The sequence below is a fragment of the Notothenia rossii genome (assembly GCF_949606895.1).
Source record: "Notothenia rossii genome assembly, chromosome: 8".
Classification (NCBI taxonomy): Eukaryota; Metazoa; Chordata; class Actinopteri; order Perciformes; family Nototheniidae; genus Notothenia; species Notothenia rossii.
In genome coordinates this window covers 63,411,867-63,434,653 of record NC_136906.1, presented here as the reverse complement: position 1 = coordinate 63,434,653, position 22,787 = coordinate 63,411,867, and the positions used below count along the sequence as shown (strand labels likewise).

The following is a 22,787-nucleotide window of genomic DNA, read 5'->3' as shown; positions in this document are numbered from 1 at the left end:
ATGCATACTTTTAGAATAATATTTTTCTAAAATGTACTTTTATTTATTCCAGCACTGCTGCTAGTTTTGGTTCAAACTTGATGTAGTTTTGGGAGATGGTCAACACTAAAGTAAAGTGTCTTGTGGTCACTTAATAATGTTCTTATCTGTAAGATATATGAAACAAAAAAGATATCACATAAAAAAAAATATAAATGTATTAACAGTATATAGATGTACCTTTAGGTGGCGCGCTGTTGTTAAACTACGGCTCCTCCATCTCTCCTCATCTGTCATGGCGTCTCCATGCCCGGCTTCAGCTCTGCATCACTGGGCGGGGCCATGGAGGGTCGGACTGCCAGGCGTTGGGCACTTCCGCCGGGCTCGGGTTTCCTTCGACTCGGCATTTAAATTGAGCTGCAGGACATCAGCTGCGGCTACATTCAGCGCCGTGCTGTGACAGAAAATAATCCGCAGCAGTAGCAAAACAGGCTACTCTTATTTTTTTACACGAAATAGACAGAAATACCTGATGGTCTGAGGAGGTTTGGGGTGTTTTGTGTGAAGAAGAGCGGGAGAGGTTAAACAATAACGGAGGCTGTGCTCTGACAGCAGCTCGGTGCATCATTTTTGGGATTCCTTTGCTAGCTGTTGGACGAAATTGAATAGCGGTAACGGGATGCTATGCTTGAGCGGAATTATTTAGGCTTTTTTGAGCAGTGTTTGTTTTCTAAAAGAGATTGGTAAACAAAGTTATTGAATGCAGTGTTTTTTTTTGGCCCAGGAGCAAAAGTGGCTTGGACTTGGATGACCCATGGACCTGATGATGAGAGTGCATTTGATGATTAAGGTTTAAATTCTGAAAAATATCCTACAATTTGGATATTTTCTTATCAGTTGAAGACATTTACCCGTAGAAAATACAGGCCTGAAATAAATAACCTTCAACTGGGGTGGCTCAATATTATCAATAACAACAGTCACCACCCATTATTTCATCTATACATTTATTTTTCTTCTTTTTGGGGACATTTCCTGTTGAATATAACCAGGAAAAAAAGTAAATAAATAATTTTTTGTGTTTATGTCACGATTAATTATTTTTGTTTATTTTTTGACTCTCAACTAGGTTAGATCTTAGCTTCACTTTCTTTTTGTGTTATTTGTAAGGAAATCTCTACCCGCTCTTAAGAAGAGTGTTTGATCCCTCAAGGACATTTGTAGATCTGTCAGGTTAAACCTATAACCTGTCAGTCAACAAGAAAATAATCTGACACGAGTGACCAACAGCATCTTTGACCAGTTCAGCAGCCATGTTCAGCTGGCTTGGGAGCGACGACAGGAGGAAGAAGGATCCAGAAGTCTTTCAGACCGTGGGTGATGGACTGAAGAAGCTCTACAGAACCAAACTCCTGCCGCTGGAGGAGGCTTACAAGTTTCACGAGTTCCACTCCCCGGCCCTGGAGGATGCAGACTTTGACAACAAGCCTATGGTCCTACTGGTGGGACAGTACTCCACCGGCAAGACAAGCTTCATACGGTGAGATAAACAGCACAAACACCCATACAGGAATCACACAAAACACATAAGGTCACCAGAAAGATAGAGGTTGACACACCCTAACTGACTTTTTTCTGTCAGTTTGTCAAAAAGTGAGAAAGAAGGGGAAGGAAAAAAATAATCAAAAACACAAGGAACAATAGAAAAGATCAGTCCTCACACACAAACGCTCTAACAGCCTAAAGAGCCACACCTCTGCAAGAGTAATTGAAACCATAACTTTGATATGACAGCTAATACATATGGAGGCAGCGCTGCCTGGCACTGGAGCCTCTCTCATGAGGTGTGTGTATATATATGTGTTATATGTGTATGATTACACCACACAAGGACATCTATCACATCACGGTGTATTCCTTGTACATGGTTTCTCAAAAAAACATCATCTGGTGGACATTAAAAGCCCTGTAGCCAAATAAAGCTTGTTGCTTAGTCAAGAATCAAGCTATAAGCAGATGTTTTCTTGGTTATTACTAACTGATGTACGACAACATGTCATTGTCAGTCATTTCAAGAAGGATTTCAAAGACTAGGGGTAATATATATTGACACACTATTGTGTTGTAATATGACTTGTGATACTGTATTGATTTTTTCAAGAAATGTATGATTTTGACATTTCTTTTTAGTTTACATGCAAAGATGAAATCATTTAATACATTATTTCATTTGTAATTATATCCACCCTCTTATCGTACGTGCCCTGTCAAATTAGTGCTGTGATGTTGAATGTTACAGGGACGTTAAGAAATGCAAATCTAAATACCAATGTTCAGATTGTATGTTTTCTCCAGGACAGTTTCTCTAAAATGTGATTTTACACCCTGTATACAATTGCAAGATTCACGCTAGTACACTGCCCCATCAAATACAAGCCTAATTTAACTTAAATTCAGATGAAGTATACTCTTCTTTAAAATAATGTTATATATTCAGAGTTGTGTGAGAACTCATGACTTAAATAGTCCGGTGTTGGTTTATGTGTGACAGCAGGAGATGTTAGCAGCTGGGTGTTGGGCCTCTTTTTGAACTGCAGGACCGCTACTAATGACTTGACACACACACACACGCACACACACACACACACACACACACACACACATTCTCTCTCTCTTGCAGAGCATAGTGGGTAATTAGTGGGGTTAGCCTTTGAACGCCAGAAAGAGGATGCTTTTAGTGACTTCCTGTTATAAGACAGTGCAGGCTGCTCTCTCTTCTTCCTCTCCTGTCTCTCACTGATGTCTCTCTCCCTCTTTTCACCAATTACAACCGCCAACAGTCAGCAGCCTAACCCCACGCCCCCGCCATTGTAACAGTAACATGCAGAATGTAAAGCTGTTGAGTAACCCTCGCTCAGCAGCATCTCCGGGTGTCACACTCTGGATGTTGGAGCACTGCAGGTCTTTGAACCGTAACGTTTAGAATAATGTTTAGTTATGTCAGTTACAGCTTGATGTAGTTAATAAATGTGAATGGATGGAGGGACAAGAGAGAATATAGTCTCTCTTCTTCTGTGGTAATTCAGAGGCCATTAATCTGAGCCTGTCTTAATTTTAGGAATGAGATTTATTGATTTTCCACTTGTTTCCCAAATGTTACTTTGAGTCTTTCGAGGATTCCAAGTTTTCCTTTAAGCTGATTTCCAAAGTGCATCAATGCTTTTTTAACCTCATAGTCTAATACATTAGGGTTGTGAAACCAGCACCTGTGAATCTTCAGTTTTATCTCACTGACAGCTTGCTGCAATGAATGTGAGAAATGTAATGCACACACAGTACGTACTGTATACATGAAATGGAACATCCAACTGCACAGCCTCCCCACAGACACATTAAACAGACAAGAGTGCAGAGAGATGGCTCTACCAGGCACTGTGCCGACTGCTCTGACAAGGTGTGTGTGAGTGTATTTGTGGAGAATGAGATGTGTAAGGGGAACCATCCTTACATCTGGTAGCTGTTAAGATGCACACACATCCCACACTCGCACTTTAAATGTATAGTCTGTTTTTAGCCATAAATCTTTTTCCTAAATCTCTTTATGGCGTTTGCTCACAATGTTGGGGTTGTGAAACTCAGCAGAAAACACACTAATCTTCATTTGTAACATGTGTGATGACACTGAATTAACAGATGAGCATGCAACCTTTCACACCTAAAACACATGAGATGCAAGTAAGCTGTGCCATAGGAACACTTACAGATGAGGTCAAAAGTTTGCAGCAGTTTTCAAACAGTTGAACATAAACCTTGTTTGCAACATAAACATATTCACAATTTTGAGTTTTTGTTGTTGTTGTTGTAATGGTCTCCTGAAAAATGTGTCTGGTCAAAATCATACATACATAAACTCTATGTTTAATTGTCTGTCCCTTACCCTTTTGACCTAAGTCAGCTGTTTTGCTAAGTGCCTGGTAATGCGCAACCAAATTCTTGTTCAGATGTGTCTTCCTACACCAGTCTTAATGTTCTAGAACTTGCATTATTTAGCAACTGCAAAACTAGTTTGACATTTTCAAGGTAATCGTCCTTTTAGGAAATCTTTAAATGAGTCCAAGATGTACAGCTCTGCCTGATGGCTATGCTTGTTTCTTCATTATTATGTCAACTTTGATCTGTTAGCAGTATGTCTGTCCCAACGTGTGATGAGAGTAGTCCTCATGCTCACCTGCAAATGTACTTATCTATTTTTGGCCCAATACCTTCTATCTGTGTCTCAATGAACTAAATAGCAACAAACTCAGATCAAACGTCATGCTGCTGAGTTCGAGCAGTGTCTCCTTTCGTGCTCCGCAGCTTTCCAGCTCATAATGATGTAAAATTCCCCTAATGCTTGTTCCAGCAGATTCTAATTCAAGGCAGACCTGTGTCCTGGTGAATTTTGAGTTTTTTCTTTGACCATACAGACTAAAAAGCCTTGCAGAACTTCTTTCAAATTATCTATTGTCTATCACACATCAGCTGCCTACAGTTCACTGTAAGGCCAGTTAAAAATGGTGGAAGTGGAAAACTACCCCTTGGTTGGAGAAACCCGTTGACAGTAATGTCTTATGAAGTGGTATCAATCTCTTGTAACTCATTCTCAGAATCGGTTATTGGTCTAACGAAGATTTAGTTTCTGGGGCAACGGCTAATATATCCTGGGCAAGACTTCCTCTTCGTCTGTCTTTGTTAACAGTCCGATTAGCAACTTTAAGACAAAAGAGTTGAGAGTGGGCACCTAGGACATCACTTTATTACATGTATGCAATCTTTTTTTGTAGCTGACAAAAAGCTTAATTATTGTCAGACAATAGCTGATTGGTTTAGAGCAGGGGTGTCCAAACTTTTTTCACAAGGGCCACATACAGAAAAATATACGAAGGGCTGGGCAACTTATAGCGGTGAGGTATATTGCCTCGTAAGTGAAGTTATAAGTTAGCAAAATGTAGGTAAATTAGGCTCGATACATGAATATGCTTTAAGAAAAAAACAGCCTCCATCACAGCTCTCTATAGGGTTTCATTTATCATGTTGGTAGCTCATCCCTTAAAACAGAAGCCTCAGATTGATTATAATAAGGAGAAATAGGAAAGGTGTATTTCAAGCTTGTTATGTAAATAAGTCATTGGGCTTTTTTCTTATCAACTAAGATATGTTAGAACATTTTCCAACTTTAATTAACTGAATTTATTTTAAAAGTGGGCTTATTAGCACATGAATATATATTTTTACATTTATATTTAAGAAGTGCAATATAAGACAAACACAAGTTTCATTTGTGGACCATATTCCATTGTACTTTTTGGATTTGCTGAGGGCCGATTCAAAATGGCCCGTGGGCCGCATTTGGCCCCCGGGCCGTAGTTTGGACAACCCTGGTTTAGAGACTGCCTTTTTAGCCAAATGCGTTCATGATTGGTCAATACTATTTGGACTACAAACAAAAACTATAGGTTACTTACGTAACCCCAGTTCTCAGAGTAACATGAAGTGAGATGTCTCACTATGGGATGCGCCTCATCGCGGAGCAAACAGAAGCATTAATCTCATTACGCCAATCCTGATTGGCTGGTGATCTTGACGTCAGCGTCAGGGAATCCACCCCCTATAAGTAGCTTGCGCTACGCCGCATGCGTCATTCAAAATAAGCACCTCTTCTCGCTTCACCATAGCAAGGAGGGCCGTCTGGTGAGACATCTCACTTCATGTTACTCTGAGAACTGGGGTTACGTAAGTAACCTATAGTTCTCATTCATAACACTCCGTTCGATGTCTCACTATGGGATATTGTAGCTCCCGAATTGCCAGACGAGCTAATCTCAAAAGTCACCAAGACCAACCAGAACTTAACAGTTAGAGCTCTAACTCAGCAGGGGGCCCAGCACTGCATGGGCCACACTGGGAGCAAAGACGTCTAATCTGTAAAAGCGGACAAAAGTGAGCGGCGAGGACCAGCTCGCTGCTGCACAAATGTCTTGGATGGAAACACCCTTGAACAAAGCCCAGGATGTAGCCAGACCACGAGTCGAATGAGCACGCAAACCCGAAGGTGCCTGCAGACCCTGACTCGTGTAAGCCAAAGCAATTGCCTCCACAATCCAGTGAGAGAGCCGTTGCTTAGTAACAGGCTTGCCCTTCTGAGGGTTAGCCCAGGACACAAAGAGTTGGTCATTATGACGAAACTCTTTTGATCTGTCCATATAAGTGCGTAAAGCACGGACTGGACATAGCAAATTCGGCTGCTGTTCCCCGGAGGGACACAGCGGCGGAGGAAATACCTCAATGTCAAAGGGGGTACATGAACCAACCACCTTAGGTATAAAGGCAGGGTTGGGCTTCAGCAACACTCTCGTTAACCCTCGGGCGAACTGAGTGCATGAAGGATGTACAGATAGCGCATGAATGTCACTGACTCGCTTGGCGGATGCCAGGGTCAGTAACAGCACTGTCTTGAGTGACAGGTGCTTCATGTCAGCTTCTTCCAGGGGTTCAAATGGGGCTCGAGTGAGCCCATCTAAAACCACTGTCAAGTCCCATAAGGGCACCAGTGACCTGGAAACAGGAAGGAGCCTGCAAGCTCCCTTCATAAAACGGCAGACCAGAGGATGCTGGCCAGCCGTCTTACCCTCAAAACCCACATGGCATGCAGCAATAGCAGCCAGGTAGACTTCGATCGTGGAGAAAGCTCTGTGTTGATCAATTAGGTCCTGTAGAAATGATAAAATCACTCCCACAGGGCATTGAAAAGAGGTGTGCCCTTTTTGAAGGCACTAGTCCTCAAACACCCTCCACTTACAGTCATAAAGAGACCTAGTGGAGGAAGCAGGAGGACCGGAGGCCAAATGTGCGCGAGCGCGTCCACGCCTAATGGTGCGTTTTGATCGCGCATTGAAAAGAAAAGCTGACAGTGAGCATTTTCTTTTGATGCGAACAGATCTACCGCGGCTCGGCCGTAACGCACCCACAGCTGGCTCACAATCATTGGATGTAGAGTCCAGTCTGCATATAGTGGTACACCTCTGGACAGCAGGTCTGCACCGAGGTTCATCACACCCGGTACGTGCGTCGCTCTCAGAGAGAGGAGACGGCCGCAGCTCCACAAGATCAGTTTGCGTGCCAGCATGTGTAACTGGAGAGAGCGCAAACCCCCTTGTCGGTTTATATACGATATTGTGGTCGTATTGTCCGTCCTCACAAGGACATGGTGTCCTCTGAGAAAAGGCAGAAAGCGTTTTAGGGTGAGGAACACCGCTAAAAGCTCCAGGTAATTTATGTGCGACCGCTGGAGGTCTCTGCTCCAGAGACCCCTCACCGGACGACCTTCGTAAATACCTCCCCAGCCTGTCAGACATGCGTCTGTGGTGACCACCTTCCGTGAAAGGACAGCACCCATAGGCACGCCCCGTACCAGAAAAGTCGGGTGCAGCCAGTGGCGCAGTGCCATTACGCATTTCACAGTAACCATCACTCTCCGTGCTCCATGACGCGCGGGGTTTAGTTTTAGAGCGGCTACCCAGCGCTGAAACTCCCTCATGTGTAACCGTCCCAGCCGTACAACCAGGATGGCTGACGCCATGAGCCCCAGTAACCGCAGGCATGATCTGAAAAGAACATGTTTGCGCAGCTGGAAATGAGCGAGGCAAGCTCTGAAAGCTTTCACTCTTTCCGCTGACAGGCGGGCTGGGCACCGAGTTCAGGTGTAAACCCAGGAAGAGTACAGTCTGTGCCGGGCACAACATGCTCTTTTCTGTGTTTATTATGAAACCCAGGTTGAGCAGTTGCTTTACGAGGACATTTGTCTGCGTAATAGTCTCCTGTTCCGACTGTGCGAGAAGCAGCCAGTCGTCTAGGTAGGTTGCCAGGCGAATACCCTGTTGTCTTAACGGGCTATCGCGGCTTCCGTACATCGTACAAACACTCTTGGACTGAGAGACAGACCGAAGGGAAGTACTCTGTATTCGTAACAGATCCCCTGAAATGCGAACCTCAGATATTTCCTGTGTGGGTAATATACTGGGATGTGGAAATACGCATCTTTCAGGTTGACTGATGTAAACCAGTCGTTTTGTCGCACGAGACGCAGCAGAGATGTGTGAGTGAGCATTCTGAATTTGTATCTTCTTAGATATTGTTCAGAGCCCTCAAATCTAGTATTGGCCGAATTCCGTTCCCTCCCCGTTTGGGAACGAGGAAATACTTGGAATAAAAGCCGCTCTGACTCTGCTCGGCGGGTATTATAGATATAGCCTCCTTTTCTAGAAGTGAGAGAATCTCTCTTTCTATAATGTGGGCTGACTCCCCTCGGGCCTGTGAATACAGAACGCCCGAGAAGCAAGGGGGGGTGACAGCGAATTGGAGTCTGTAACCCCGTGTAACTGTCTTGAACACCCAAGCAGACGTTGTGAGCATCTTCCACTGTTCGCTCCTTAGAGCCAGCGGAGATGTCACGTCTTTTGCCCTCTGAGTCTCTATTTGTTGTGTTATGGGGCCCTCTAGTGTCTGAACACGGTGGTACCCCGATTTGACAGTCCCCACCGACACTGCGCATGCGCGTGACGGAGGTGCCTTCACAACCCCAGCCGGCACTGTGCCTGCACGTGACGGTGGTAGCCTCACAGCCCCAGTCGTTACTGCGCATGCGCGTGGCGGCGGTGCCTTCACAGACCCGTTCATCATCCGCCTTTTGAGAGAGGCCGTAGCTGCTCTCAAAAGGGGAACAAATGTGGGGCTGTTTATTGGTTTTATTGTTTTCTCTTTCATTTTTCTGAGCTGCGCCCTCAGCCTGAGGCCTGGATGCGTCAGCGGAAAATGCTTTATCCGAGAAAACAGAGCAATATTGTGACATGTGTTTTGGTGCACTTGAGGATGGCTTTGAGGCATCTCTCGAGGCAGCGGGAACACATCTGGAGCTGGGGAACCTTCCAGCTCCGTCACCGAGGGAAGAAGAGGAGGCTGTCAGGCCGCCAGCTTCTTCTTCCTCGCCTGCTGGCCGAAATTCCGGGTTGGCTGCGCCTGGGCTGCAGCCGGAACCGGAGACTTTCTGGGCCAATTCGCCCTCGTCTCCTGCCTGGGCTGGGGACTCGGGGCGGGCCGTGACCTCTGCTGTTTCGGTACTTTAAACCGAGCAGCTGAGGTAGCTTGGGCGAGGGACTGCCGCTGTGAAGGCAGCGGCTCGACCCATCGAGGAAGACAGAGGTGGAGGGCCTCGTCTTCCTTCTTCTTGGACTCGCATCTCTTCTGCATAGAAGCGAGCGCAGATCCGAAAATCCCCTCGGGAACGATGGGCATGTCCAGCACATCCTCTCTTTCCCGGTTTTGGGAGGTTGGTGAGGTTGAGCCATCTAGCTCTTTCCTGCACCACCATAATTCCCATTGCCTTTCCCGTGGCCTGGACGGCGCAGCGTTGAACGCGGAGACAGATGTCCGTGATCGCGGCTATCTCGTCCAGTACTGCCGGTCCAGGATTACTCGATAGATCCTCGCAGAGCTCCGCTTGGTAAGCGGTTAGCAGCGAGGAAATGTTCAAAGCCCTGGCAGACAATGCTGCGGCTCTGTAGGACCGTTCAGTCATGGTTGACTGGAACCGGTCCGCCTTTGCCGGCAGCGTGGGGTTCCTGCTCGGTGTAGTCGCCATCCTCGGGAGGAGGTGAGCTGCCACCAGCGGTTCCATCGGCGGTATGCGGAGCAGGCCGAGCCTCTCCATACCGTCGCAGTCTAGGGGAGGAGGCACCCTGGATTGGGGCCTTGTTGCTGAAGGGCCGGTCTCTCCACGAGATCGACACCTCATCCAACATCTCCGGGAAGACCGGCAGGAGTTGCCTCTTTGTCCTCGTTGCTTGGGGCAAATTTTTCCCCTCGTAACGGGACCTGTAGGTCTCCTTGGCCATTTCGGGCCATGGGATGTCTAGGCTGGCTGCGGCACGCTGACACACGGCCTGCAGGTCTATACTCAGACAGGGCAAAGCTGGTGTGCTATCGCCCGGGAGAGCAGCCATCGCTCCCGGCTTTGCAGCCTGAGCTGATGACACGAAGACATCATCGTCTTGCTCATCAGAGTCGGACAGGAGGAATCCAGAGGTTTCATCCTCTTCGTCCTCCATGTAGTCCAACTCCGGGACATCATCCGCGGGCGAGACCATGGTGAGGTCCAGTTGGGAGCCCCAGCTTGACACAGCGCGGGGCTCCGCTCGCACGTCCCTCGCTGCCACCGAGTCCCAGCCTGACACGGCGCGGGACTCCGGTTCTGCAGCTGCCACTACTGATGAGCCCCAGACCGACACAGTGCGGGGCTCCATCTCTGTGGTGGACGCCCCCGTGTCCTGATTTCCGTCCGGTAAATCAGAGGACATGAGGGAGTCCTGACCCGACAAGCTAGCTTGGCGTGCTAGCCGTCGGCGGAGGCTCTTGATGGTGAAGCGGGCACAATGTCCGCACGAGCCGGGGTTGTCGATAGCCTCCTGGGCGTGTTCCAGCCCGAGACAGGACGAGCAGACCTGGTGTGAGTCTGTGCCTGATATCTTCAACCCGCAGCCACAGAGCCGAGCCTCCGAGTCCCTGACTCCTCTGGTGTGAGGGAGAGAAGCGTCCATCTCGGTCGCCGTGGTGACGGCGTGGAGAGGACCCGCTCGTAACAGGTACGTTGCTGAGAAAAAATACTTCCCCAACTGTCGTTAATCCGGAGAAAAAACGACGGTGTAGAATTTTATTCTCAAAGAATATTAACTGGTGTGTTAATACCCTTTTTATCTTCCCCTCCTCTGGTGTGAGAGAGAAAAAGAAAAAACGTCCTCGCTACCGTGGTGTCGGTAGTGAGGGAAGACAAGCTAGCAACACGTGTGTTGCTAGCTTGAAAAAATCAAAACCTTACCTTTATTCCCGAGGAGAAAACGGCGAGGTCGATTTGCAATACTAACTGGTGTGTTGGTATTAACAGTCTTCTTGCAGAAGTATATATAGAAGTAGCCGGCGAGCGCCCGTCGACCGAAGGTTAGCTTCGTAAATCAGTCTGTGGACCGTTAAGCTAGCTAGCTACTGATCTTTTTCGAGATGTGCTCTGAAGCGAGAAGAGGTGTTTGAATGACGCATGCGGCGTAGCGCAAGCTACTTATAGGGGGTGGATTCCCTGACGCTGACGTCAAGATCACCAGCCAATCAGGATTGGCGTAATGAGATTAATGCTTCTGTTTGCTCCGCGATGAGGCGCATCCCATAGTGAGACATCGAACGGAGTGTTATGAATGAGAACCAGAAGGCTTCTGTTATCAAAATCCCGTCCCGTTGCCTACAGATTCAGCATTCATACACAGATATCCGTGTATAGAGATTACCTGAAGATTGGCGCTAAGCTATGCTAGCTGCACAATGCCCTCTACTCATGGTCTCAGATGGCATCTTCTGTAAAAATGGTTTTATAGAAAAAAATAACATCTCTTCTCTCCCTTGTTTTGTGTAACGCTATGTCATATAATATCTCACCCACAGCTACCTGTTGGAGCAGGATTTCCCCGGTATGCGTATCGGCCCAGAACCCACCACAGATTCCTTCATCGCGGTGATGCACGGCGACAACGAAGGAGTCATCCCGGGAAACGCTTTGGTGGTTGACCCCAAGAAGCCCTTCAGAAAGCTCAACGCATTTGGAAACGCATTCCTCAACAGGTAAACACCCTTTCACAAAGTGCAAGATGACATGCTGTCAGATTTCTATGGGTGTGTGTTTGTGTGTACTGGAAACACAAAGTTGTATACCAAGGTGAAGTATGTGGCTGTAGGGGTGGGGAGGGGGGGGGGGGTAGAAAAAGAAAGGGAGAGTGAGAGCCCTGCTGAGAATCCACACCACTGCTCTACATTCCTGGGTGATTGAATTTCTCTCTGCTCACTGGTCAAGTCTTTAATGGCTGTGTGTGTGTGTGTGTGTGTGTGTGTGTGTGTGTGTGTGTGTGTGTGTGTGTGTGTGTGTGTGTGTGTGTGTGTGTGTGTGTGTGTGTGTGTGTGTGTGTGTGTGTGTGTGTGTGTGTGTGTGTGTGTGTGTGTGTGTGTGTGTGTGTGTGTGTGTGTGTGTGTGTGTGTGTGTGTGTGTGTGTGATGCAGAGTCATCCTTCAGGTAAAGGAAAGATGCCAACAGGTCTTGCGGTGGTGTTAGGTGGGGGGGGGGGTCCCAGTGAGGACGACCTCTAACTTGTTAGTGTTTATACAGCTGAAGACGGAGAGGTAGAGGTCTGGTGTAGGGCCATGTTTGTTTTTAAAGCGTCTTACACTTCTGTCCATTTTTGTTTAAACCTTCCTCTCATTTCCTTCTCTTCCCATCTGCTCTCTTTTCCTCTCCTAATCCATCTCTTTTCCTCTCCTCTTTTCCTCTCCTCTTTTGTTCCTCTAATATCTCCTGTCATTCTCTCGCCTTTTCTTTTCACCTCCTCTTCCTTTCCTCTCATCATTTATTTTTCCCTCCTCCCTTTTTCCTCTTCTTCTCTCTTTTCTTCTCATCTCCTTTTCTTGATTTCCTCTTCGTATCTTCTGTTCCTCAACTCACTGTTCTCATTTGATTTTCTTCCATTCTTATGAGCTCCTCACATTCCTTTCTTCATCTCTTTTCCTCTCGTGTTCTTTTCCACTCAACTTGTTTTCCTCTCCTCTGGCTTTTCTAGGTTTGTGTGTGCCCAGCTGCCTAACCCAGTGCTGGAAAGCATCAGTGTGATTGACACCCCAGGGATTTTGTCAGGAGAGAAACAGAGAATCAGTCGAGGTAAGACACACACTCTCTTATCCCCCTTAGTTTATGTTAGTGTGTGTGTGTGTGTGTGTGTGTGTGTGTGTGTGTGTGTGTGTGTGTGTGTGTGTGTGTGTGTGTGTGTGTGTGTGTGTGTGTGTGTGTGTGTGTGTGTGTGTGTGTGTGTGTGTGTGTGTGTGTGTGTGTGTGTGTGTGTGTGTGTGTGTGTGTGTGTGTGTGTGTGTGTGTGTGTGTGTGTGTGTGTGTGTGTGTGTGTGTTCACTGGACCCATTCAGCTGCAACCCTCTAGTCTTCTGAACTCTGGACTACAATGTCAGCGTTTCCTTTGGACGTGTGTGTTTATTTTAGCTTTTAGCTATCATGAGGATTATGCTTCATTCATTTCAAAGAACAGGAAGTGGCGACAAAAAGATGAGCTTTGAATTTGCTCTACACACACTCTCGGAAACACACACACACACATGTATGCACGCACCAAATGCAGATGTATAACACCAATCCGCTCAGTAGTGACTCTAAACTCTAAATACATTTTTTTTTATGTGCTTGTTAATGCATAAAATATTTCAGAGTGGCACATTTTAGATGACTTGCAGTTTACTCAAAGTAGTAACACACCGCTCTGGAAAACATTAAGAGACCTCTCTACATGTATGGCAGCCTTTCCATTCCAGTGTCTGTTGAATTCCAAAATAAATGTTGTCATTAGTTTATAGAATAAAATAAATAAAAGATAATTGTACTCGAACAAATACCTATAAATAGGTGTCTTCATTTTTTTCCAGAGCTGTATGTGCTAGCATTCGCTCAGAAAGAAAACTCAGTATGTGCGGGAAACTATTTTTAAAGTTAATGCAGAACACAAAAGGCAATTAGAGAAGCATAAAACCATTCTAATCATTTGTTTACACTTCACTCCTTTCTTGGTTTTATTGTGTTGAGATTGAAATCAAAGTATAAGAAAGTGTCACCTGGTCATTTAGTTTCATAACACTTTGTCATTAATCCATTCCATCTATTTACACAAAAACCATCTCAGTTTCTAATACAACACGCCAAAACAACATTTGAGGATGAAACAAACAAATAAAGCTATATCGTTCCTAATGATATTATTATGTATCTATGTTTTAAACGAGTGAACCAGCAGTGGACAGATCCCAGACGTGAGGTTTAACTGGACCTCGGTGTGAATTGAAGTTTAGAGGTGAAAGGCTCAAAAGAATTCCTCCGGCTTTCTCTCAGTTTGAGAAGTGTCCGGCTTGGCTGGCATTCCTGGAGCTAAATACAGGCATTGCCCTACCAACAGCTAACATTAACAAAAGAGCTGGCATAATGAAACACAGCTACAATTTACTGTTACCCACATTCACTCTTGCACTGGGCATCTTTGAATTCCGGTTCTTCTATTCTTTCCCCTTGTTAATTTTGCACTGTTAAAAAGTCTCCTATGCCAAGTAGATCCCATGTTTGTTTTATATTGGCTTTGAACACAGTACATTAATTATTGATGCAGGCAGTGTAACAAAGAATCTTTGTATAGCGAAAGATTTAACTTTACAAACTAGACATAATGAAGGTGTGCTTCATGCTCCATTCTACCGCTGAGCTCTAAATAAGCCGTGTTGTAATGATGCTTTTGTTAATACACAATACTGTTAGCAGTGTCAATAGAAACGTATTCGGTCCATGTTGGGCCCGTTTGCATTTACAGCAGATTCTGATTCTATAAAAACCCTACTTTCACTTTGCTCAGAGGGTGTTGACATGATAAAATATGTAAACATACTTGTAAAGTTCCAATAATCAAGTAAGAATAATGAACAGCTCTTTGAGGCCAATGGGGTCTGGATTAATGTTTATCACAAGAACACTTCGTTCTCCGGCTTGTCTACTGGAAAGAAAATACGACTAAGGGTTTCAGATGATATTTCCAGTTTGAAGTGGTTTCATTGAATCAGATCAGCTCAGTTCTATTTACTTCTTCTTTGTTTGGTCAAAGCGTCCCGTGAGTGTGTTGTCAAACTAAATAAACGGCACAGTGAGGTGTGACCCCGCTGTTGTCCGTTGGATATAAACAAAAAAAAATACTGCTGAGTCAGCACAGCTGTGTGATCTCTGGTGACACTGTGTGTGTGTGTGTGTGTGTGTGTGTGTGTGTGTGTGTGTGTGTGTGTGTGTGTGTGTGTGTGTGTGTGTGTGTGTGTGTGTGTGTGTGTGTGTGTGTGTGTGTGTGTGTGTGTGTGTGTGTGTGTGTGTGTGTGTGTGTGTGTGTGTTCATTTTCCTTTCATACAATTCCATCATGTGTTTATTCCATGTCTTGTGTATGTTTTCATGTTTTATCTGTGTCTCATTTTTCTTCATGCTATTATTACTTTCCCACCCTGTTTTTTTATTTCGTGTGTGTGTGTGTGTGTGTGTGTGTGTGTGTGTGTGTGTGTGTGTGTGTGTGTGTGTGTGTGTGTGTGTGTGTGTGTGTGTGTGTGTGTGTGTGTGTGTGTGTGTGTGTGTGTGTGTGTGTGTGTGTGTGTGTGTGTGTGTGTGTGTGTGTGTGTGTGTGTGTGTGTGTGTGTGTGTGTGTGTGTGTGTGTGTGTGTGTGTGTGTGTGTGTCCAGATGACGAGTCAGGCTATAGCTGCCTGTATAGATGTCCTTATGGAGGTATTGTAGATGATAAACCTGGGCAACAGCCAGCTGTAAAAAGGCTATAGGCTAAAGTGATACTTTGAAGAATTAATAGACTGTTACATGTTCTTCAACAGAAACTTGTCACATGATTTGGGGAAAAAAATATATAAATATGACGTATATGTTTAGCTTGTTAGTTATAAATTGAATACTTTAGTCAGATTTGTCCAATGTCCCCGCTCAGCCAGTGCCTGTTTCCTTAATGTTTTCCCAGAGTAAGGTATTTTCAACAGAGAACGAATCATAGTTATTTTTTTGTTCTTGGAATATCTTAATATCGAAACAATCTATTTTTTTGACTTTTTTTGAATAATTGTAAACTGCACAGGAGGAATCCTTACGTTGCTGGCCCCTTGTGAATAAAAACAACATTTACATTCAAAAGAATACATTTTTTGGTGACAAATGTTCCTCGTAAGTCCTTACAATTTGATCAAATTGATATTCCCATACCATGACTCTAGTGCTATCCTCAGGCCCAAATATTAGCTTTGTACAAAAGTTATCCCAAACTGATCAAATGTGTTGTAGGTATGCACAAGCCCCCCAAAAATAAAGTAAATTGTTTAATTGTGATCCCCTGTACATAACTCTACCACCACTGTTAAGGCGTTAAGAAGGACAATCTTTATCTTTCACACTGTGACGAACATTGCGATCAATCGTGGAACCTAATATTGTTCCCCACATCATGTGAAAAGTGCTTCCTGTGAAAAACAATTCCACTATAATTCAAAATATCGAGAAACTATCTCACATTCTTAACCCTGCGTATCTTTGCTCAAGCAGCAGTGTGTCCTCTATCTAATCTCAGCTGTGTTTATACAGGACAGAAAGACACAGCTCAAACACATTTACATGTTTTAAATACTTATTGCTACAGCTGCCAAATGTTTGCTCACATCCCAGGGAGGAAATATCAAACACTCAACATTAATTTGTTCTGAAAGATCACTGGTAAAAGAGCCTTTGAGGCATCATGTCAGCAATACCATTTAACACTGGAATAAATACACATTAGAAATCATTCAAATGGAGTTTAAATGATTCCTTTACTGGGAGGAGCAGCAATAGCAGCAGTAGAGTATGTATAATGTGGGATTTGTATCATCTCTGTTTAGCGAGACTGCCTCCTTGTGAAGGTGATTTAGATTCAAAGCGATAACAAACACAAAGCTTGAAGATTTAGTCTGTTATTTCAAATGGAGAACCTGTTCTTCAGAAAACCAATTTCTCATTCCCTGTATTAACATAAAGCTTCTTCCTACTATCATTGGACAGCAAATGCGCCTTCGTTGCTGTCCCATAACCTCAGCTGGTTCACATTGACGTGTCCTTCAGCGTTTGGTTGGAAAACTTTAGCTCACTAATCCTTCGTTCTGCCCCTTGTTCTTTGTTCTCCTCTCATATACTGTGGAATTTCTCCAGGTTCAAGTCTGTTGTGTCCTTGAGTAGGACACACATTTAAAGGAGGAAATGATGTACTCCTGCTGACAGACTTAATCATTTATTATCATTATTTACTCCTGCATAACGGAGGCATTCACTTATTCATTCCCTCATTACTCTCACTATTACATTTCCCATTAAAAAAACAGAGCCAGAAGAGACCGTGACATATTGTTGTTTTAGTTTCTTCTTTCATTTTGTTTGGTTTCAAGGAGCCTCTTAGTTGATCTTTGGCAGAACTGCATCCATCTGTAAACAGTCTTTTCTCAGCATGTTGTAATATGGGCGTTCTTTGTAATGCCTCCTCTATGACCTGAAGCCATTGTAATGGTTTACTTATTATTGCAACATCACAAACTTGTGTACCGCAAAATGAATTCAAATGACTCTCTTAATGCTATTTGGACACTGTTATGGGATTGGAGCAAAGAAACAGGAAGTAGAAGAAAACACCATTAATCACCTCTCTTTTTCACATTCTTTTTTCCCCCAAATCTTTATTTAACCCTTGTTTTGGGTCCTCATCCTCCTTATCCCTGCAGGCTATGACTTTGCGGCTGTCTTGGAGTGGTTTGCAGAGCGAGTGGACAGGATCATTTTGCTGTTTGACGCCCACAAACTGGACATCTCTGACGAGTTCTCAGACGTGATAAAGGCCCTGAAGAACCATGAGGACAAGATCAGGTACTGAAGGATGGCTTAACTTACAGATATATCTCATTCTAGTGCAGATATATGCACATAGCAGCTCTCATTGTAAATGAATATCAACATTATAGGTCATCTATGCAATGTTACTGTTTGGTTAACTTGAACACTGTGCTCTCTTACCTTTTCTTTTGCCAGGGTCGTGCTGAACAAGGCCGACCAGATAGAGACACAGCAGTTGATGAGAGTGTATGGAGCCCTAATGTGGTCACTGGGGAAAATAGTCAACACCCCTGAGGTAATCAAAGCAGGAACTGTAAAAATGAATCAATGGATTTCAAGTTTTCCAGAAGTTTAAAGTGCTCAGTTATCTTTTCTGGTGTTGTCATCAGAGAGAAATCTGGTTTAACCCTTTTAATGGCATATATGTAACATTTCCGCGTTAAATTGTGTAAAAATAACAACAACCCCCATCATCTTAAACTCCATTATATCAGCATCAAAGTTTGTCTTCTGATATTGTTTCAGTCGTGAGTTCCCTTGTGGCAAACATAATGAGCTTAGCTGGTTTTATTTTGAGTTGGTGAAGTCTATTTGTTATCTAAAGATCAATGTGTTTTTGTTGCTATATATGGTGATATCTGTTTGATTGGGCCTTTTTACCTCTTGTTTCTCCCTCAACAACAGGTGATCCGCGTCTACATCGGGTCATTTTGGTCCCATCCTCTGTTGATCCCGGACAACAGGAAGCTGTTCGAAGCAGAAGAGCAGGACTTATTTAAAGACATTCAGTCTTTACCGAGAAATGCAGCGCTTAGAAAACTCAACGATCTGATCAAGAGGGCAAGACTAGCCAAGGTAAGGCAGAAGTTAAGAGTGTGTGTGTGTGTGTGTGTGTGTGTGTGTGTGTGTGTGTGTGTGTGTGTGTGTGTGTGTGTGTGTGTGTGTGTGTGTGTGTGTGTGTGTGTGTGTGTGTGTGTGTGTGTGTGTGTGTGTGTGTGTGTGTGTGTGTGTGTGTGTGTGTGTGTGTGTGTGTGTGTGTGTGTGTGTGTGTGTGTGTGTGTGTGTGTGTGTGTGTGTGTGTGTGTGTGTGTGTGTGTGCCTCGTCTTCTTCCCATCACTCAGTCCCCGCCCAGTCCAGCTGTTAACCTTGACAGAAAAAGTGTGTTGCTGTCACAGAACCAGACTTATTTGGCTTCTCTCCTCTCTGAGTAAATTGTTTCCTGTTTCCTCACCGGACAGGAAGTCAGGTATAAGAGGCGACAGTTCGCTGCCTGTTGTAGTTCAAGGAAAACGCAGAGGATGTATGCGTGCACACACTGAAACACACACTGAAACAGATGTATCTAACTGACAGTGCAGCGCAGCTTTCCTGTTTGACAGCTGATAGGGTGCGTGCATGTTTTTGGGATTTGCTTCAAGGACACAAGGTGGATTCAAGGAAACACACCCCTGTCACCACAGCAACATAACACATATGGGTTTCTCCATTCATTTTGCTATGTTTGTTTTCTTTGGTTATCATCCTAAAGAGTTTTATTTAATCAGGCCAAAGTAACTGAAATCTTGAGGTTTTTAAACTTTAAATATTCTAAATCTAAGAGGCAAACTTGTTGTCTTAGTAACTGTTGTTGTTAAGTAAATGATCATCTATCCCTTTTACAATAAAGGTCCATGCCTACATCATCAGCGCTCTGAAGAAAGACATGCCCGCTGTGTTCGGAAAGGAGAACAAGAAGAAGGAACTGATTGGCAGTCTGGGAGATATTTACAAACGCATTGAAAGAGAGCATCAGATATCACCGGGAGATTTCCCTAATCTGAAGAAGATGCAGGTAAAGAGACAAAGGAATGCAGATTTATAAATGTTGGTTTGGATAGATTTGGATCTAAACTTGTGGTTTGTCTTTTGTTTTGCCAGGACCTACTCCAATCTCAGGATCTCAACAAATTCCAGCCTCTGAAACCCAAACTCCTGGAGGCAGTTGACGACATGCTGAGCCACGACATCGCCGGCTTAATGGTTCTGGTCCGCCAGGAAGAAAACCAGCGTCCCAAACCCGTTGTGAAAGGTGGAGCGTTTGACGGCACTTTGGACGGCCCGTTTGGCCACGGGTACGGAGAAGGAGCCGGCGAAGGCATCGACGACGCAGAGTGGGTGGTCGTACGAGACAAACCCGCCTACGACGAGATCTTCTACACGTTGTCTCCCGTCAACGGAAAGGTGACGGGTGCCAACGCCAAGAGGGAGATGGTGAAGTCAAAACTGCCCAACACGGTGCTGGGAAAGATCTGGAAGCTGGCAGACATCGATAAGGACGGGATGCTTGACGATGAGGAGTTTGCGTTGGCCAATCACCTGATCAAAGTGAAACTGGAGGGACACGAACTGCCATCGGACCTGCCCGCACACCTGGTGCCGCCCTCCAAGAGGAAAATATCTGAGTAAATGTACGATTACATCATTCCCTGCACCAATGACCTGTAAGTAGACCCATCCCCTCCACCCGGAGAAAAGTATCAAAGTAGAATAGAAATATTCCTGTAGCATTATAGCAAAAATGTTTTAACAAAATTAAACCACGTTTCCAACTCACAATGTTGCTCTGCTGCTGCCCTCCCCACATGGGCAGACTTTCATTAGCTTCAAGAGGCAAATAATAAAGCTAAATATTCAGTTACATTCAAATAATGAACATGAATGCCAATCAGCTATTAGCATGTGAATTCAAATGCTACATGTCTGCAGTGTTGCAATAGCTTTTACCATGGTAGAAAATCTGGATCGTAATGAGTTCTCCCATTTAAGTATTTGGCTTTTAAGGGTGAGATATCTGGAACTGATAGGCAGGACAGGTGTTAGAGTGAGAGCAAAGTTTGAAAAATATATGAAAGGATATTAAAAGTCTAAAGTAAGAAACACTGGAATACAACTTAATGTAAGGTAATCCAAACTACTGGAGGAAAATGGGAGAAATACGCAACAATGTGAAGACGAAAAGAGAGTTGGAAGGATCATTCCACGGCATGTAAAAATGCAAATTATTATTGTATGTATGGTAATGAATACAGATATCTCATGTTTGAGTGCAAAGTTCCCTTATCTCATGGTATTGTTCAGTCTTGAGGCGCGGCTGAGTTTTCTGGCTTTTATTTCATGGCGCGGATTAAAAAGGCTCCAAGGAATATCTGGCAATTGCTTGAGATACAAAAATGTGTAGAAGCACACACACACACACACAAGGAAAAATAACACAATTCTCATGAATTGTGTCCAGAGCAGGGAAAATTACCTACAAACATTTGTTTTGTTATTTTAAATGTGATATGCAGATATTGATATTTGTGTAAACCATTTTACTGTAGCACATAGATTTTTTTTTTCTTCCAATGGGGACAAAAACTAAGGATAACCGTTAGTTTGTTTCTTTTATGATTTTAGATCTAAATATGAACATGTTTGGAATACTGTGACTATAACATGGATCTATATAATGAGTATTGTTTCAAGTATTCAGACATACTCAGTAAAATGTTATTGTAAGGACTTTGAATGTTGAATGTGAAGGCGTTCTTGGTTCTGTGTGGGCACATCCTGAGTGACTATTGAATGACCATATGTATCACTGTCATCATTTGTAACGTATTAAGCATTTCACAGGTTATTGAGCTGTGAGTGGATTGTTGATTGAAAATGGATGAATATGTTATTGTTCACATTGTAAACTATTATAAAGAGAGAAAACACACAGCTGTTCTTTTGTGATGATAAAAAAAAAAAACTACTTTAAATGTTTTAAAATGAAATTTGGCTTTTCATTTAATGTCCAAATTGTATACATCTAATTGGATTTACTGTATTCCAGTATGTATGTAAAATTACTAACATTAGGAACTTGTTTGTGGTTAATCATAACATTAGACCAACTAAACGTGGGTTCCCATATAATAAGAAATAATCACTTTGTGTTTTACGAGTGAGTTTGAGTTCCAGAATGATATATTTCTGTGCCCCTCCCTCTCCGTGTGTCTCTGTGCCGTTACTGTGAATCTACTGTACATAATAAGGCTGTTTGCATTCCATGAACACAGACTGAGGAACACAATCCTCATCATCTCGAGTGCTTTATGCATCCCTTGCTCATATTTCACAGCTCAGATCAACAAAGTAAATATAAAAAAGGGTTATTGTTGAATGTGGATTCTCTGCATGACAAAGTCCTTGAAATTCACAAGTTGTTTTCATACCCTGACAGATTGCAACATGAAGTGGAGACAAAGGGGATAGTTTTTTTTTCAGTTTTAAGATGGGTATGCATTTGCTAAATCTGTATTTCACTGCTATTCTGTACATGAACAGTCCAAAAATGTAATAAAATTCATTTACTCAACTTTCTGCGTCTTATTTGGTTTGTGTTAGGACGAGCAATCTGAGCGGTTAGTGGCATTATTTTAAGAAAGAAAAAAAATCCTACCTACATTTTTGTATATATAACTGAGCTGCTTTATCCAAGTCAGCCATGAGAAAAATAATGCAAATAGATGCAGCACATTTTTCTTTGAATAGGCGGTGAGAATAATAACCACTCCGCCAACTGTTTAAGATTCTTATTTTGGGAATTTGTCTTTTCCAGTCTGACAGGTAAAAAAGGGACTGATGATGGAAATTAAGATGATATATTAAAAGTGGGGTAGGTAAGTTTGAGAAACCGGGTCGAGATACACTTTTTGTTATATTCCATGGAATGCTCTTAACATCCCGATAGCAATGAATATCTTAAGTGCTTTGACAAAAAAATCCATGAACAAATGTCATCTGTGGAAGCCGTAGTACTGTAAAAAGCACGACCAATCATTTTAGTAACTGTAAAGTAACTGGATGGCCTACCTGCCTGTCAGCCTTCCATCTGTGCACAAACTTATCTCGTGCCCTCATTGGTCATGTGTGCGTTCCTGTGTGTTGGAGGAGGGGCTCTGTAAGGAAGTGGCCGATTTTTGCCGGTTGTGTATTTTCAAATTCCAGCGCACTCGAGATGGTTTCTCCAAAATTACCTACCCCAACTTTAAGTCATTTGATTAAAATTACACGAAATTAACACTGGAAGCCCAACTTGTTTGTAATAATTATCGTATGTGTCCAAACTAATGTGACAAATGTTTTTAAAACACATTAGGTCATGCTTTCCATCGCTAAAGACACATGATCAGTTTGATGCCACCTACAAACTCTCTGTGCCCTGTGTGCCAAGAGAGG

General features: G+C 43.7%; 1 protein-coding gene across 1 annotated transcript; it reads left to right on the top strand.

The window, feature by feature from the left end:
- The first annotated feature begins 346 nt into the window (after nucleotides 1-346).
- ehd3 (EH-domain containing 3) lies at nucleotides 347-21,924 on the top strand. Its single transcript, XM_079643466.1, has 8 exons — nucleotides 347-1,519; nucleotides 11,503-11,679; nucleotides 12,666-12,763; nucleotides 17,428-17,569; nucleotides 17,732-17,831; nucleotides 18,221-18,391; nucleotides 19,204-19,368; nucleotides 19,455-21,924. The coding sequence occupies exons 1-8, from the start codon at nucleotides 1,293-1,295 to the stop codon at nucleotides 19,980-19,982; spliced, it is 1,608 nt and encodes a 535-aa protein (XP_079499592.1). The 5' UTR covers nucleotides 347-1,292; the 3' UTR covers nucleotides 19,983-21,924.
- The last annotated feature ends 863 nt before the right edge of the window (nucleotides 21,925-22,787 follow it).